The sequence below is a fragment of the Gymnodraco acuticeps genome, unplaced genomic scaffold (assembly GCF_902827175.1).
Source record: "Gymnodraco acuticeps unplaced genomic scaffold, fGymAcu1.1, whole genome shotgun sequence".
In the NCBI taxonomy this organism is placed as follows: domain Eukaryota; kingdom Metazoa; phylum Chordata; class Actinopteri; order Perciformes; family Bathydraconidae; genus Gymnodraco; species Gymnodraco acuticeps.
The window spans coordinates 525,546-544,961 of NW_022990353.1; the positions used below are offsets into that span (position 1 = coordinate 525,546).

A 19,416-nucleotide genomic window follows, 5' to 3' on the forward strand; every position below is an offset into this window, starting at 1 on the left:
TCAATTATTTTGTATATGTTATTGTAATGTAGAGACAAGGCTTTTAGCGACAATCATGTATTGCGTTACAATTATATGTAAAACATTATTTTTTTTAAAACCACTGCTGTAGGAGAACAAAAAAACGATTTGCACAAAGTCAAACCCATTTCTCGACGCCATACTGACTGGTTAGTTAATCCACTTTCCTTCCCAACTGCCCAACATACCGTCAGTATTAATTGAATCTGTCTGCGTGTGCACTCCTACATTCCCTCCAGGAGCAAAGAGGAAGTGTGTGTGTGTTTGTGTGTTGCTCTTGCTAATAGATTGCTCCTCTCTCTGGAGTCATTTCCAATTTAACTTGTCTCTGGGTTCAATGTCTTTCTCTGGAGTAAATTCATGTATTTATCTCGGGGCATGTTTACCCAGTCACCGTGTGGAGGACATTCTTAAGAGAAACTGATAAATGGACAAAGTTCGTCTTTTGTTATATTTAATACATTAATAAAGAAAGTCAATATACAATTGAAATCGATCTCAAATGCAGGAACAGAGCTACTTCGTCCTCAAAGGATAAAATGGCGTTGCACCCAGAACACAGCTTACACTGTATAGTAGAGAGAAAATAGTCAACTGGTCCCACCCTTAAATTATTTTAGGCATTATCTAAACATCCAAACCATTAAACCATAAATCCTTAACCATTTGCAAATCCACCTTTTGCCCTTCTTTTAAACACATATGATTAAAAATACTAAATAAAACGACTGAAAGGCAATCAGAGTATAAGACATCATCTATATATATTATGTACATAGAGCGTCATTCAACATGTCTGTGATGGATTGATAGTAACTGTTGGGAAAATACTGAATGTCCTCTTCCAACATGAGAGTCACCTGATAACAAAGGTATCCCAACTGTAGCTGTGAACATGACAGGATGTGTGATTACCTAGAAGAGCATCAGGACTGTTTGAGGCATATGATAGCTATGTGATTAACATGATGATTCAGCCTCTATGGAGAGAGACATCAAGCATGCTCATTTCTGACGTGGAGCTAATCTGAAGTAAACATTGAAGACTGCTTTCTATTCCTCCATCTTGTGACTGTGTAACTCCCTCTCTTGGATATCAGCATGTGAAGGACACTGTTCAGGAACTAGTTGATGCTCTGTATGTGATGACTCCTTCCATTCTGGAGAGGATCACAGATACATGGATCCTGAGATTGAAGCTGGTGACGAGTGAGATTTTTCTAACAGTAACACAATGTTTTTCTCTCCTCTTCTCCTCCCCTCTTGTAGTTTATAGCCTTTGCCTCGTTGTTCTTCATCCTGGTCTCCATCACCACCTTCTGCTTGGAGACTCACGAAGCGTTTAACACCATTATCAACAAGACAGATCCAATGAGGAACAGCAGCGCTCCGGACTCAGGCCCGCAGTACGAGATAGAAACTGACCCAGCCCTCACCTATGTGGAGGGCGTTTGCGTCTTCTGGTTCACCATCGAATTCCTCGTCCGCGTCACGTTCTGTCCGGTGAAGCTGGAGTTTATTAAAAGCGTCCTCAACATCATCGACTTTGTGGCCATCCTGCCTTTCTACTTAGAGGTTGGGTTGAGCGGCCTTTCTTCCAAAGCTGCCAAAGATGTGTTGGGTTTCCTCAGAGTGGTTCGCTTCGTTCGAATCCTTCGTATCTTCAAGCTAACGCGTCACTTTGTGGGTTTAAGAGTGCTCGGACACACTTTACGAGCGAGCACCAACGAATTCCTGCTGCTCATAATTTTCCTGGCGTTGGGAGTACTTATTTTCGCCACCATGATCTACTACGCCGAGCGAATTGGCGCAGATCCCAACGACCCAACGGGTAGCAACCACACAAAGTTCAAAAACATCCCAATTGGCTTTTGGTGGGCCGTGGTGACCATGACAACACTGGGTTATGGAGACATGTATCCAAAGACCTGGTCAGGCATGGTTGTTGGTGCGTTGTGTGCCTTGGCGGGCGTTCTGACGATAGCCATGCCCGTTCCTGTTATCGTGAATAACTTTGGGATGTACTACTCGCTGGCCATGGCCAAGCAGAAGCTTCCCAAGAAGAGGAAGAAGCACATTCCTCAGGCGGTGCAGGGGGGGTCGCCCATTTACTGCCAAGCTGAGCTCAACACCACCTGCAACAGCACTCAAAGTGACCTGTGCAACACCAAAGGAGGAAGGGGACTCGAACGCAACCGCTCAGGTAAGACTGAGACGTTTAGGTTATTACAAATAAGTGTTGTTTTATATCTCAGGTGAAATTTGTAGAGGAAATTCTTAAGAGAAACTGATAAATGATTCATGGACAAAGTTTGTCTTTTGTTATATTTAATAAAGTAAGTCAATATACAAGTGGAATTTATCTCAAATGCAGGAACAGAGCAACTTTTTTTTATGTGTGGTCAGAACTTGGTCTTATTCCACATGCATGTCATTTGAGTCACATGTAGACCCAAATAATTGATATTATCACTGAAATGGCACCATTCACACTGGAGTTGCTCCACCTGACATTCAGTTCCCGAGGTGGGAAGTAGTGGAGTACAAAAACGTTGTTACTGTACTTAAGTACATGTTTCTGGTATCAGTACTTTACTCCACTACTTGTTTTTCTGACGACTTTTTACTTTTACTTCTTACATGTTGAACCCAAATACCTGTACTTTCTACTTCTTACATGTTGAACACAAATACCTGTACTTTCTACTTCTTACATGTTGAACCCAAATACCTGTACTTTCTACTTCTTACATGTTGAACACAAATACCTGTACTTTCTACTTCTCACATGTTGAACCCAAATACCTGTACTTTCTACTTCTTACATGTTGAACACAAATACCTGTACTTTCTACTTCTTACATGTTGAACTCAAATACCTGTACTTTCTACTTCTTACATGTTGAACTCAAATACCTGTACTTTCTACTTCTTACATGTTGAACTCAAATACCTGTACTTTCTACTTCTTACATGTTGAACACAAATACCTGTACTTTCTACTTCTTACATGTTGAACCCAAATACCTGTACTTTCTACTTCTCTCATTTTCCAAACAGCTGGTTCCTTTAGTCTGAATGCGTGTTTGATGCGTGATCATTATTATTTAGAGTCATTGCGTGCCTATTGATTTGAACACGATCCGTGTATCCATCATTTCCTGGTCTTTGTCAGGGTTGGGGAAAATAGTGCAGTTAAAAAAATACAGAAAAAGGTTTGTTAACAAAAAGCGAGCTTTATTATAAAAAGCCGAAGGCATGGAAAAAACAAGAAACTAACAGAAACAAAACCGGGGAGCACGACAGACAGGAACAAACTTACAGACGGGAACAGGCAGGAGACACGGACAAGCATAGGTGACAGGGAAATGAAATGACGACGAACAGACATGGAGCACAGGGGAAGACAAGACTAAATACACAGAAGGGTAATCACAGGACAAGACACAGCTGGCAGGGCAGGCAGAAACACAAGGGCAACAGGTGAACACAATGAGGCACAATCAGACACAGGAGGGAAACTAACGACAGGAAGGCAAACACAGGGAGTAGGATCAGACAAGACACAAGGAGGAAAACAAAAATCCAAAACCATGACAGTCTTCTCTAAAGAAGAGGGACCAATGGAAACGTTGTCATGTTGCCGTTGTTCAGCATGGAAACATTCATTAGCTAACAATGACATTATTGTTCTATTAATATAAAGGGAGGTCAGGTACTCTTTAAAGCAGCTGCTAGTTATGGGTACTTTTTACTGAAGTACATTTCAAAGCCTCTTTACTTTTACTTGAGTAAAGAAGTTTAGTCAGTACTTCTACTTTTACCAGAGTATTTTTAAACACGAGTATCTGTACTTCTACTTGAGTAAAGGATGTGTGTACTTTTGCCATCTCTGTTGGGTTTTAAAAGAACAAGTATTTGAGTCAGGGAATTAAAATATAGACTGTATGTGTCAGTTCTGTCAGCAGACTGCAGTGACCTCACTCTGTCCCCGGAGGAGAGGGTCCCGATGAGGAGGTCCAGCACCCGAGAGCAGGACCTCAGCGGGGGGGGAACCTGCTTCCTGCTCGCTGCCAGTGACTACGCTGCAGACGGAGGGATGAGGAAGACAGGTAACTGCATGGAAGAATCGAAGGTCTTTTAATGTGATTGCATTGAACTGTACAGTAGGTACATATTTTTAATAGAGACAAGCACATGTTATTAAAACCATGGTTGATCAAAATGTAAAAGCGAGGTGAACATATAAAGTTGTTGAGATTTAGCTCAAGTTAAATGCAAAACAGTGTATATTGCACATAGGTGGAAAGGTCAGACTAAGAAAGGGAAGCCCTGTTGTTGAGTCATGCAACTTTCAAAAGCAGAAAAGGTCATGAAGTATAAACTGAGACACTATGTGGTCACTAAAAGCCCAGAGGTGGGAGTAAGTCCTACATGTGCAAGTCATGAGCAAGTCTCAAGTCTTGACCTACAAGTATCAAGCAAGTCCCAAGTCACTGTGGTGAGAGTCAAGCAAGTCAAGTCAAGTCATACGAAATTCTGATGAATAAGCCCAGTTTCCACATTTAAATCAGTTAAGACTGTGGTTATGAAAATGGATTCAACCCACACTATGATCTTCATTACATACACAGTTAATCATTTGAAATCTAATTCAGACCGATTACAATCATATTAGATTCATATTAACCCTAGAACTGCAGACAATATAGCTAGGACTCAAAAAGTCTGTTCAAAAAGGCAGAACTCCAGGTAAGAAAATCCTACACAGGGATGCAAACACAGGTATGGTGAAAAAAGAGAGAACTATTCGAAGCAGAAAAAAAGGCCTGTGCTATAATGCTTCAATTAACTGGCTATTCTTTATAATATACTCAGATCAATAGGAGACAGAGATGTTAAGTTATAAATCAAGGGTTTTTATTATTATTTACAACAGGGGTGGGGAACTTAACGTAAAGAGACGTTACGCTCGTGTTGTGTCCAAGGAACCTGTCATTGGCCAGGAAAAACAGGCACTCGCTTGTTTAATTATTTTGCGGTCTAGATTTCTTCTTCTTTTTTGAAGTGAGAAGTTGTCCGTCAGTCGGACGGACGGACGGACGGACGGACGGACGGACGGACCCCCCCCCCCCCCCAAAACGAAAACTCTTCGGTTCTCCACGAATTACACGAGGCACCCAAATCAGCGTTAAAAAAGCGGGAGGCGCCGAAAAGCGACTAATTTGCATTTGCCATTAGGCCTACACATATTTAATTTAAATTTCTGTTAACACTAGAACCGCCAACAGCGTCAGCGTCTACATAGATATAATTTTCAAATCATTTAATTTGTTCCTCTTCATAATTTCCTTATGAACTAAGTCGGACGATTTAAAACTCACTTAATTGGGTTAATTTAGAAATTGCTTCAGTTTATCATCATAACATAAAAGTTCAGATTCATTTTACAATAAATCAAAGCACTTCTACAAACATATAATTAAAACATTTAAACAAAATACTAAAAGTAGATGAACTACATTATTCAAAAGTTTACAGTAACTTCTGATAATAACACAGGGGAGATAAACGAGGTATCTCTTTTTCTCTCTCTCTCTCTCTCTCTCTCTCTCTCTCTCTCTCTCTCTCTCTCTCTCTCTCTCTCTCTCTCTCTCTCTCTCTCTCCCTCCCTCCCTTGGCGGTTCTAGTGTTCATTTACCGTTTTGTCTATTCTTTGCTTAATCGATTTGAAACCAAGTCTAACGTAGCTTAAACTTAACGTTAGCTTTCTAGCTAACACAACACATGCACGCACCTTTCTCTGTGGGGTTTTTTGTAGTGACGAATGAAGTTGGATGTTGTGGTGGTCGTGTCACTGATCTTTATGCTGCAGACCCTGCATATCGCTGTTCTCTTCTTATTACCGTCATCGACAAAATAATCCTTGAATCCAAACTTCACTATTTGTGGAGTAACGCTAGCTGCTGCCATGTTACCTGAGAGACTCCTGCCTTCTAGTGGGTTGCCAGGTTTGCGCGCACGGCGCTATAATCACGTTTTTCGAAAAAACTAAACGTAATATCTCACTACAAAAACAAACGCAAATATTTAATTTTAAACAGTCAAGTCCTTTCAAGTCATCTGTCTCAAGCTTAAGTAAAGTCTCAAGTCATGAATACCAAGTCAAAGTCAAGTCAAGTCTTTTATCAATGTTAGTCAAGCAAGTCTCAAGTAAAAAAATATGCGACTCGAGTCTGACTCGAGTCAAGTCATGTGACTCGAGTCCCCACCTCTAAAAGGCAATGTTTGGTAACCGCCTCTATAATATGTCACCACACTAAAATGATATTAAGAAGACTAAAGCATGTAATGTATTGTTGTGTTAATCTGCGCTGTGTAATGTGGAAGCGTTGGATCTAATAGCCTTTAAGCAGAAGTTAACGTCTGGCTGTTAGAGCTTTATTCTAAATTCTCAGAGTGCTACTGTTCTCTCGGGACATGCTTTCCTCCAATTAGAGCGCTGTCCAATCCAATCCACTTTATTTATATAGCACATATTAAAAACAGAGGGTTTACCAAAGTGCTTCACAGCAAACATAACATTATAATAAAATATAATATTACAAGAATAGATAAAAGGCACACAAAGGCTATGGACAGACAATAAAAGCATAACAATCGATACAACAGCTCAAACTGACTCGAAAGCGAGGGAAAAGAGGTGGGTCTTCAGGCGGGACATAAAAGTTTGAAGGGTGGGCGACAATTTGACATGGGGGGGCAGGTCGTTCCAGAGCCTGGGGGCTACCGCTGAGAAGGCTAACATGTAAATTAGTTTAAAGCTTAGTGAACATGTAATGAATTCAGAAGTCAAACATTATGAGAAGACAATAATGCATGCATCTTTGTGCAGATTAACACTTACTTGGGTTACTTTTATAAATGAACATAAAGAACAATATTCACATGAACTATAGATGTACCACAAAACTACGTACAGTACAATATGACAAAATACACATGAAAAAATTATAAAATGTGTTGTTACTGTGGGGGAAACTTCTGAAGCAATTGGAGAGTCAGGACTCAGAGAGGCACGAGGAGAGCTGGAGCTTTGATGGCAAACACTGACGGTTTATTTGGAGCTTCGGCCGGAGAATTCACAAGACAGGTGGTGTGTCACGAGCTGACACAGCGGCTGCTAAACCAATTCTGAAGAACTCTTCTGCAGCTCGAGGTTTTAACTAGTTCAGAGAGTAATAATCAACATTCTTCATCAGTGAGACTAAAGCAATATGGACCCTGAATCTAACAGCTCTCGTCCATAGGAAAGAATATGCGTCAGGAAACCTACGTCCCTGAACAGTAAACTACCTCATGGCGGCTTGTGCTCGGTCACAGACTGGCAACAACAATGCGCCCAAGCTGCCCCTCCTTAAGAGAGATAGCAGGCCGTAGACCTATGCCGTGGGAAAAGAGACAGTAAAGAGAGAAAACTATGAACTGGGTCGAAGGTTGAATACCTAGGCAAATTATTCCCTAACAGTTACGATAAGTGGAAAGCTGTTCAGATGTTACTTGTTGATTGTTTATCAGATTTTAATTGAGATTATAGCAGATAAACCACATGATGGAGGTTTTTCTCACAGGAAGGCCTCTCTCCAATAGTGTTTTTGGTTGTAGGCGTCCGCAGCTGTGCCATATTGAAGCTAATGAATAAAACGCGGGGTGCTTTTTAGTCCCTTTATCTACCTGTTGGCACACACACAGCTGCCCTTTGTTCTGAAACAAACGAATGGTGCCGTGTGCAAAATGCTAATGGGGTGGCCATGTTCCTCACGAGTGTTTCCATTTAATTAATGATCTGGCTGCTTGTTTATTCCAATAAGGGGGCTTCACATTCTGTCATTGCAGCCGGTGGAAAGTGTGAATCCATCATTAAAGTGTTAAAAAACAAAGGTATTATCTTCAGTATGTTATATTTGACACATAAAGTGCATTTTGATAGTCTTAATATACATTATTGTTATATACATTTGAACTAGATGCCTCAATGTGAATGTGATGTATAAGCAAAGTAAGATATACTAACTTCTTGTGAAAGAATATACTAACGATAATGCCATGAGATGAATAACTGCTAACTAACTAGTTTAAGAATAACATTAACTCCTATTTGACGAGTTTCCACACTTAATTCTGGACAGGGTTTTAATCACACAGGTATTGCTGCTATCTCTCTTAAGGAGGAGCAGCTTGGGCGCATTGTTGTTGCCAGTCTATGACAGAGCACAAGCCGCCATGAGGTAGTTTACTGTTCAGGGACGAAGGTTCCCTGACGCATATTATTTTCTATGGACGACAGCTCTATAGATTCAGGGTCCATAATGTTTAGTCTCACTGATGAAGAATGTTGATTATTACACTCCGAACTAGATAAAACCTCGAGCTACAGAAAGAGTTCTTCAGAATTGGTTTGGCAACCGCTGTGTCAACTCGTGACACACCACCTGTCTTGTAACTCCAAATAAACCGTCAGTGTTTGCCATCAAAGCTCCAGCTCTCCTCGTGTCTCTCTGAGTCCTGTTTCCAATTGCTTCAGAAGTTTCCCCCACAATTGCTTTCAACTAACCTAATTCAAAATACATCTAATTAAAGTCAACATTTCCGTTTTTTCACTGCTTACAGTAAAAGGGAAAACAGTAACTTTTAGAGTATCCTGATTACATATAACCATCTCCAATGTGCCGCACAGTTTCAGTCAGGATTGTGCGCTCTCACCCTGCAGTGACTTTTGCTCTGTCTCATAATAAAATACAATACAAAGGGGCTTTATTGGCATGACCACAGCCTCCCGGGTAGAACAAACAGGACTACGCACAGCTTCTTCCCTTCAGCAGTCAGACTGCTGACAATTAACCCCACGCTGTCCCATACTGCCTAGTTGTTGTCGTGTGCTGTGCTGAAGCGCAATTCTGTATTCACTGTATTTATTATTATCTGTGTATTTATTCCTATTTATACATTTCCCATCTATTTACCTTTATTTTTGTATCATTTATTTTGGTACATACTTCTGATAATTGTGTATGTAACCGACTGTTTTGCACTCTGTCTGGTTAGACCATCCTTAAATTTCGTTACACTGTGCTTGCATTTTTGTAATGACAATAAAGTAATCTAATCTAATCTAGTATTGCCAAAGCATTCCGCACAAGGCGTTATAACAGAACAAAACAAAAAATGTCAACAATACATGTGGCTCAACAGCATAACACAAAACATACTGTTCCTCGTACGTGTCAACCTAACTGGTAATAAACCTGTTTCTGATTATGAGTATCCTGATTACATATAACCATCTCCAATGTGCCTCACAGTTTCACTCAGGATTGTGCATGCTCTCAGTGATTGCTGCTCTGTCTCACAATACAATACAAAGGGGCTTTATTGGCATGACCACATTTTAAACATGCTTTGTCTCATTCTGTCTCCTGTCTTGTCTCGGTTTCGCTCGGCTTCTTTGGACTTGGATCGTTGCCTTGCTGCCTGCTCGCCTGCCTGCCTGTGTGTGTTGTTGTCCTCCACCTCCTCTCTGTCGCTCCTCCATCTGAAGGCTATGAGAAATCCCGGAGTTTAAACAACATTTCGAGCATGTCATCGAACACCCTGAGGTTTTCTCCCGTGACCTCGCCGTACGGATCGCCCTGCCCTCTGCGACGCTCTCGCTCCCCCATCCCCTCCATCCTCTGAGACCTCGTCCAACACACACACACACACACACACACACACGCACGCACACAACCTCCCTATGGTCTTACATCTGCACTTCTAAATAGGCAAAAAGTGCAGCTGAAATTAGTATAAAATAGCATTTAAAATCAGTCAAGCAAATAAATAATCATAAAACAAGCTCATGTAGAATAATACTGGTATAACATACTTGAATAAAAGTTACAGTGCAGTGTCAGAATAGTTTATACTAAATATTGTGGGGGGGAAAATCGACAAGAAATCACATTTTGGTAAGAAATGAACAAATATAGAAATGTGTGTTATTTAATAAAGTCAAAGCATTCAACAGAGTTTAATTTAATTAATTAAATGTATTATGTCAACTGATTTAGGTTAGTTGAAATCAACAATATTAAGTTTGAATAACAAATATTAGGTTCAACTTAATACTATTGCTTGAAATCTGTTGACATAAAACATTAAATTAAAGTCAACCTTTCAGTTTTTTCAGTGCATCCAAACACAAGTCATACAAACAATTTACATTACAGTCAATCAATCAATCAATCAACGTTTATTTATAGCCCAATATCATATGGACTTTAAAGTTCGAATGGTACAAAGGACAGAGAGGGAAATACATCACGCATGGTAATTACAAACCTAACATCCATGTGGTAAAACCCAAATTAGGAAGTTATGAAGACAAGTATAATTAAATTAGACTTATGATACATTTCCACAATGAAGATGATAGAGCATAAGTGCTTACATGTGTAGCTAAGACTATTATAGAAACTTTTCCCTGCAGATAGATGAGCTTTTCCTGGAGTTCCTTTAGCTCGATAATGTTTGACACTTGCAATAAAACACCTTGGCTTCAGAAGTAGCAGCCATAGATAAAAGGACACATGAATAATCAGGGATGTTGCTGTATTTAGGTGAAAAAGACGTGCTTCCAATAAAGAGGAAAGAGAGAGATATCATTTTAACCTCACATTACTTTATTTTCCGTGCTGGAGACAGAAGAGGACGTTCGTCTCGACTCACAATCTGTCTCTCACCTGCTCGTGTTATTGCATGGATCATCCTGTCACCATCCAACAACACGGTATGGGGAGAAGGAAGGGACACCGTGAGATTGAAAAACATATATATAGGAGGAGTTTTTAATTTAACGTTATTATGTTGGGCTTTCGGAAGAAGACTCGTGTCTCATTTTGCCATTTCCTTCATCTACAGTCCACCCAGGAGACTGAAAACACACAGAATACCAGCTGTGTGTGTTTCCATTTCCAATTCTCTCCATGTTTCTGTTTCCTCTGACTGGGTGCCACCAAAGCTGTGTGTGTCTCTGGTTGTTCACTCACAGATATCTGCAAAGAGGTTGTCTTTACTGGTTTCACACAAGCAGAGAGCAGCGTTCTGTCTTAACATCCTGGAGGAAATGACACCGCCATTTTGGACAGGTAACAGGTGTGAGGGATGCTGTGTGTGCAGAACACTTTGTTGGTCATGATTTGGTGTTAATGTGTGTTTAAACGGGGGTTATTCAATAATCCCTCAGAAGATATGTACCTGTTGTGTGGTTTCTCTTGAAGGTGCTGCTTGTAGCATTTGAATCAGTGGATGATTAACACATCATATTTTGTATAATTTTATTTTTTTAACAGGATGAGTGAGGGTAGAATTACATTACATTCAAGATTTCATGACACCAAGAAATTAATTGGCAACAACATTTGACTTAAATTAGATAGTAGTAATTAATACTTCATCCCCACAACATTTTTCAAAACAAACAAACACTGACCAAACCTCCCCTTCCCAAACTGATACACACACACACACACACACACACACACACACACACACACACACACACACACACACACACCATGTATACATCACTTCAGGGGACATTACATTGACTTACATGCATTTCCTGGAGACTTATCCTAACCTTAACCATAACCAACACATGCCTTACCCTTACCCTAACCCATAACCTTACCCTAACCCTAAACCTAACCAAGTCTTCACCCTAAAATTAATGATTCCCCTTATGAGGACCTCCATTATGTCCCCATAAGGGAGGCGAGTCCCCACACGTGACTGTGTAAACAGATGTAGGTCCCCACAAGGATAGTAATGCTAGGTCACACACACACACACACACACACACACACACACACACACACACACACACACACACACACACACACACACACACACACACACACACACACACACACACTCACACACACATACATACACGCACACTTGAAATGTTTAAGTGTTCCCCAATTTGTCCGGATTGTGGGTGTTCCTGTGGCTCATCTCCTCTACAGAGCCTCGTAAATTGTGATTAACACATAATATTGAGACACAATTATAATTAGAGTAAACAAAATGACACCATGAGAGATTTGCATCCTGAATTTTTTCGCATTTGCACACAATTTACACCCTAAGAGCAGATTTGTTTACTGCAAACACAACAACTGTTACATCATTTTCCTGCACAGTATACCATCACTAAGGGCTATTATCTGCTCTCAAACCACACAGACATTACCGTTTTGAAATCTCATGCACCAAAGACGCCTTTTTCTTTATTCATTCACAATATTTCACACATTTCTTCCTATGCACCAACAGGTGTAGAGCAGCCTCTCCCATCCCTTCAGTACTGAAACAGTAGCAGACGGTTGCCTAGAAACTGGCTCACAGCTAGATGCGTCTCACACATAACTCTGCAAAAAATCAAAGAATTAAAAAAGAAATAAAAAGTATTGAATCACCCCCGAGTTCTGATATAAGCTGTGCTATATTGACACGTTCAAGAGATGATGCATTTCTGATATTTAGAGATGAGACTTGTGTTTATATTTTTTAAATGTAGACGAATCATTCCCTATTTGAATGACGGAGGGATAAGTCTTCAGTCACGAGGACATCCTGCAGGACATTATGTGGACGAGGAGGCGCACAAAAACTCTTTCTGACTGACAGCTGTCGGCTCAACAGGAAGTTAAAGATCAAAAAGGAAATCCTGGGAGAACTTGGATTAGCATTTACGTTTTCTTTTACGTCTTGTTTTGTTTTCCTGTGGAGAGCGGACACGTCTTCAAAAGAGACTGTATAGATATCGCTCCTGTATATAAGACAACAAACGTCTTTCGATGGTAAAGATGTTTGCTAATTGACACTCAATCAAGTGTATTAAGATGTGAGGCACTTTGTGTGTACTTAAAAATGAAGTGTTGATATATGAACTTCTACATACAGTATATACGGTACACAGAGACAAAGTTGGATACATGTAACATCTCTGCTTCTGTTTTGGTCATTTCCAGCAGGTTTAAAGTGCTCTGCTGTGTGTAAATGTGTGTATGTGTGTGTGTGTGTATCCTAAAAACACCAGGGTAAGATCTGCAGTTTGATTGGTCGGAGTGGACCGTCACTCTTCCAGTTAGTTTGAGCACAAACACCAAGGAGACAGAGTTCTGTGATGCAGGCGCCGTTGTAGAAGTCCCCGAAGTCGTGCATATGTGCTGCAGATGTTTTGCAAAACCAAATGTATTCTTACTACTCGAAACTGCATAACTTTATTTTTTCAAAGTTGCCCCGTCGGAGCAAAAAGTGTAGCAGAAGTTTATAAAGCGGGACTTCTAGAATGGCTACATCTGCACAGTAGCAAAAATCCCAAACAATCAGATCAAGATTTGCAATAAAACCCAAAAAAAACAAAACGCCGATCCACACTGTGATTTCAGCAGCCCGTTTTAAACAAGAAGGCAAAAGTCAAGCTCTGACGGAAAGGACTGCAACGTTGATGTTTAGCTGTCAAAGTGTCACCCTTTTACCCACAATCCTCCTTGTTGTCATACTTGCCAACCCTCCCGATTTTCGCGGGAGACTCCCGATTTCATTGCCCTCTCCCGTTTTCCTCCCGGGGTCATATTTCTCCCGATTTCTGACAAAATTGGATTTACTCACGACTGCTTCCACTCAGACTTCAATACAGCTACACCATTGTTTGGTTTCCATGGTAGCGCGTCTCTTTAGTAGCGCGCGCAACTGAAAGTCTGAGAGGGTGATGAAGATCAGTCACAGAAAACAGAACAAGAATCGACAAAACTCCCCCCTGCTCACTCCTCAGGTCCAGCCCACACATATGCTCCATCAAGACAGTGCACTTACAACTAGCATACAAGCATACATACAGCATACATACAGCATGTTAAGCTAATAGCCTACAGCTCCGGTGATCCACTAGCCCCCCCCCCGGTGGTTTTTAAATGCTCCCGATTTCTGAGGTCTCAAGGTTGGCAAGTATGCTTGTTGTACACACGCTGCTTCACTCTGTTAATGGAAAAAAGCAGTGGTCGTTATTCGTGTCTTTTCGGGAAGATGTAGTGAAAGAAAAAAAAAAAGGTGTTTATTTTTTTGAATCCAGAACATGTATTTTTGTGTCTTCTTCACTGTTGCTCTTATTTGTAAAACAAAACAAAGTCATGGTAGTCTGATGCTTCCCATTGTGTCCTCGAACTGTCAGGGTTTTGATCCGATGTTTCGTACGTTTTACTGTGAGGAAAAACTCTAGTTTGAAGTCTGTATTCGTGGAGCCGTTCGTGCATGCTGAAAAAAAATGTCAAATTGTATTAAAAAAAAAAAAATGACATTCTGTATTTCACATTCAACCCAGAGTGAAGGTAAATGCTATGTGAGGGTTTCACATAAACTGTTTATCTTTTAACTGGTTGTTTCTGTCTTTGATTTGTCCTTTTCTCTGATGCACTGATTTCTGATTTACTTAAAAATACTCACAGCCGTTGACAAGATATTCCCATTTCTTGTTTACAATGCAATCATGTCAAGCCTTACAAAATAGTTACTTAACATCTCAAGTAGGCTTGTATGTGTTTTTGTTAATGTTTCAAAGGTCAAGGCTGACGTTTCAGGCATAATCTTGAGTTTCCTCAGAGGTTTTGGGCACTAATGGAATGAAATGTATCTCTCAAGTTCTCAGAGAGCCATGGTTAATTCAAAGTGTATTTAGGTAACATTGTACATGGTAGGTTAAGGGGCGGGACATCTCTAAGCGGTTGACCAATCACAACAGAGCCGGCCAGCTAACCAATCAGAGCAGACTGAGCTCTGGTTTCAGACAGAGGGTGAAAAGAGGTGCTGCAGCACAGGCAGTATGAGAAAAATAAAGAGCTTTTTGAACCTTAAAGCATGGAGACATGTAGAGACACTACATACTGATATACACCTGAACATCAGAGGGAGAGGACTCTTTAAAGTAGAGACACTACATACTGATATACACCTGAACATCAGCAGGAGAGGACTCTTTAAAGTAGAGACACTACATACTGATATACACCTGAACATCAGCAGGAGAGGACTCTTTAAAGTAGAGACACTACATACTGATATACACCTGAACATCAGCAGGAGAGGACTCTTTAAAGTAGAACACTACATACTGATATATACACCTGAACATCAGCAGGAGAGGACTCTTTAAAGTAGAGACACATACTGATATACACCTGAACATCAGCAGGAGAGCACTCTTTAAAGTAGAGACACTACATACTGATACACCTGAACATCAGCAGGAGAGGACTCTTTAAAGTAGAGACACTACATACTGATATACACCTGAACATCAGCAGGAGAGGACTCTTTAAAGTAGAGACACTATATACTGATATACACCTGAACATCAGCAGGAGAGGACTCTTTAAAGTAGAGACACTACATACTGATATACACCTGAATATCAGCAGGAGAGGACTCTTTAAAGTAGAGACACTACATACTGATATACACCTGAACATCAGCAGGAGAGGACTCTTTAAAGTAGAGACACTACATACTGATATACACCTGAACATCAGCAGGAGAGGACTCTTTAAAGTAGAGACACTACATACTGATATACACCTAAACATCAGCAGGAGAGGACTCTTTAAAGTAGAGACACTACATACTGATATACACCTGAACATCAGCAGGAGAGGACTCTTTAAAGTAGAGACAGTACATACTGATATACACCTGAACATCAGCAGGAGAGGACTCTTTAAAGTAGAGACACTACATACTGATATACACCTGAACATCAGCAGGAGAGGACTCTTTAAAGTAGAGACACTACATACTGATATACACCTGAACATCAGCAGGAGAGGACTCTTTAAAGTAGAGACACTACATACTGATATACACCTGAACATTAGAATAAAAGAGCCCCTTTAACCATATTTAAACTACTACACAATGACTGCTGACTTTGCATGTGATCTCCTTTCTGGGCTTTCTACCTACCAATAATGACATTCATTAAAATGTGCAGTATCTGCGATGGAGGTGGATGTTCTACTTAATCATCTACTTTAAATGTGCTTTAAACCCTTGTATCATGACAGCATCATTCCCTAGTGAGCATCAACAGAACCAGTCTCTGCCCAAAAACAAGCCAGCGTTTCTCAGCTGCTGCCCTCCACTCCCACTTCCTGTGTGACCTGTTCACTCCCACTTCCTGTTCACGCCCACTTCCTGTTCACTCTTCAACTCCCATCGAGCAAACCGAGCAAAGTGCTACATCTCTGACACATCCCAACTATCTTTACTCCCATCGCCATGGAAACAGCCACAGACGACGTGCCGAAGAGATGTAAACAGCCGACGAGGAGAGTGTGTTTCAGGACAGGACACACACACACACACACACACACACACACACACACACACACACACACACACACACACACACACACACACACACACACACACACACACAATGTCTCTAAATCTCTTCGACTTCTTCCCTCTCCTCCACCCACCCACCTTCCACCTCCTGCCTATAGGACACCAGCTGCTGAAAATCCAATGGCATCAGAGGCTGTTTTAAACATATTGGTTCTCATTCAGTGAGAGACAGAGAAACGTTTGTGTCGGTGTTTTTATCTCAGGGGTTAAAATAGTCTAACAAAACAAAAATAAGTATAATATGTGGGGGGCTACTGCGGAGCGCATAAAGCACTCTTCACGCTAACGAAGGATCTTCAGGGCCATGTTCAGGGCAGGGAAGGCTACGCAGTACGCAGGCTACTGTCCCGCAGCTGCTGCCTCTCTGTTGGACTCCGGTACTGCACATTACTCACGAGACGTTGTAAAAAAGAAATTAGTGGGGGGGCGAACGCACTAACCACTCTATTAAAAAAGGTCAAAGTATGTCGGAAAAAGTGGAAAAAGTCAAAGTAAATAGGTAATAGTATAGTATATCCCTCCTGGCTGGTCTACCTGCATGTGCCATCCGACCTCTGCAGCTCACCCAGAATGCAGCGGCTCGTCTGGTCTTCAACCTTCCTAAATGTTCCCACACCACTCCGCTCCTCCGCTCCCTTCACTGGCTTCCGGTAACTGCTAGAATCCACTTCAAGACACTGGTACTTGCGTACCATGCTGCGAATGGATCTGGCCCTTCCTACATCCAGGACATGGTTAAACCGTACACCCCAGCGCGTGCACTCCGCTCTGCATCAGCCAAACGACTCGCTGCACCCTCGCTGCGAAGGGGACCCAAGTTCCCATCAGCAAAAACACGTGGTTTGCTATCCTGGCTCCAAGATGGTGGAATGAGCTCCCCATTGACATCAGGACAGCAGATAGCTTACACATCTTCCGGCGCAGACTGAAAACTCATCTCTTTCGACTCCACTTCGAGCGATAGAACTATTAACAAAGCACTTATATACTAATAAAGGACTGGCTTATCTAAAGCCAGTTGAGCAGCACTTGAAATGTTTTGGCTCTATGAAACCTGATGTACTTATATGATTCTGTTTTCTTCAAGGTTGTGTCTTCCTGGTCGAATGTACTTATTGTAAGTCGCTTTGGATAAAAGCGTCAGCTAAATGCAATGTAATGTAATGTAATGTATATCGGCAAAAGTGAAAAAAATATCAGAAAAAAGACAAAGGATAGTATAAGCGATCAAATGTATTGTAACACATTGATGCCCCTTGTAGGTGTTTTTAAGAAGCTGCCAATGATCAGCCTCTGTATATTTATATTTATAAAGTTATTGTCTAATATATCAATCCTGAAGTTGAGCCATGTAATGAGGCTGAGTCAAGCGGCTCCGTTTACCAGCTTTATTCCTACTTCAAAACCCTTGAAATGACTCACACACTGACATGACACCCCTCATTGGCTGCCCACTAAGTGCTGGGAAAACCAAAGAGCTGCATTTACAAGTGTCATACAAATTAAATAACCAAAAATCTCGTGAAGATATTCCAGCTGCAACAGGAAGTGAGTCCACACATCGGTCCTTCAGCCATAATTTCGTCCACTTCACGGTGTTAGGATGTGGGATACTGACTCCTCCATAGCTCCATCCTTTGCTTAGCTGCAGGAAGAGGCATGGATGGAAGCTCTGCTATGCAAATGTAGCTATTTATTTGTAAAGGTTTTTGAAATTCCAACGGAAAGCTGACAATATGTGAGAAAAAGCGTACAAAAAAAGCCTTTGAAAGGTCCCATGTCATTTCTACTGATCATAACTCCATTGTTGAGGTCTACTAGAATAGATTTATATTGTATCTCACATTGGTTTCTAATACAGCATCTCTCTATAGTATGTGTATTCACTCTCTGTCCTAAACGGCTTGATGGAGCTCCTGCCCCCCCCTCCCTGTGAGCCCAGTGTGCTCTGATTGGTCGGGACGTTGCGAGGCTCGCTGCTCACTGAGCTGGCTTACTGGTGTGGTTTCCGGGTCGGCGATACAGCGCGAAACTCATCCTGAGCACACAAACACTCACAGCCGAAGTAAAAACAATAAGTGTGGCTTGATATTGAGTAAGAGAAAGGTTGATAAACGCTGTGAGAATGGGTCTGCGGAGAGCATTTCTCCGCCATCCCAAATCGTCTGTTGGAGCTATATATCTCTTTATATTATTTAATAGTTTAACATTTATTTCCTTGCTGTTTATAGTGTATAGTAAATATATAGTAAATGTATTCTTAGTTAGTGCCATAAGTTAAAGTAGTTTCTATGCTTTTATTTTGAAGGCATGTTTGGGCACTGGGTGATTAGAGCACCTGGTGTAATTGTATATATTGGAGACAGGTGGTGGTTGGAGCCAGAGCACTAGTATGCAAACGGTTTTTTACCAGGGTGTTTCAAGCCACACAAAGGAAAGCCATAGGAACGGCTTAAGGAAAAGAGGTATAGGAAACTTGTTCATTGTACTTTGTTATTGGAATAAACTGCACAAATGGAGGTTCTTGTCTGGACTTGGATGATCATTGCCCTGCGTAAGATCCGCTAACTAGTGCCTCAGCGGCTGTTTTAGTTCTATAGGATTTTGGCCGCGACATCGTCTATTACCAACCAGGGAGCTCTATGCAAGTCAATGGGGACTCCCTGTTAGTTGAAAATGTACGCTAAAGGTCCCCTCACTGCGTTTGATAGTGACGCCAAGGGATCCTGGTGTGTGAGGAGCTCCGGATTGGTCCATTTTGGTTCCGGGAAGAAAACAATGGAAAAAGAGGAATGTCCAACGAGGCGTTCTGGGGCAGCATAGACAGTCTTTTCTGTGTTAGAGTTGTACTCGCTACAGGGTGTACTTTGAGGGTTTGTGACTCTGCAG

At 41.2% G+C, this 19,416-nt stretch overlaps 1 protein-coding gene across 3 annotated transcripts in view; it reads left to right on the forward strand.

Annotated features, from left to right (window-relative positions):
* Window positions 1–14,500, forward strand: part of kcnc2 (potassium voltage-gated channel, Shaw-related subfamily, member 2) — a 76,844-nt gene extending 62,344 nt beyond the window's left edge. Inside the window, exons 2-5 of one of the 3 annotated variants that reach the window (XR_004569761.1) lie at window positions 1,291–2,224; window positions 3,978–4,133; window positions 9,620–11,207; window positions 12,644–14,500. Coding sequence is in view for 2 of the 3 variants with exons in the window: in XM_034224016.1 (XP_034079907.1) it covers window positions 1,291–2,224; window positions 3,978–4,133; window positions 9,620–9,756 (1,227 nt within the window). In the remaining variant the exon portion in view is untranslated. Of the gene's footprint in view, window positions 1–1,290; window positions 2,225–3,977; window positions 4,134–9,619; window positions 11,649–12,643 lie in introns of those variants that run through there. The other 2 variants (XM_034224017.1, XM_034224016.1) reach the window with 2 other exon arrangements.
* Window positions 14,501–19,416: the final 4,916 nt, after the last annotated feature.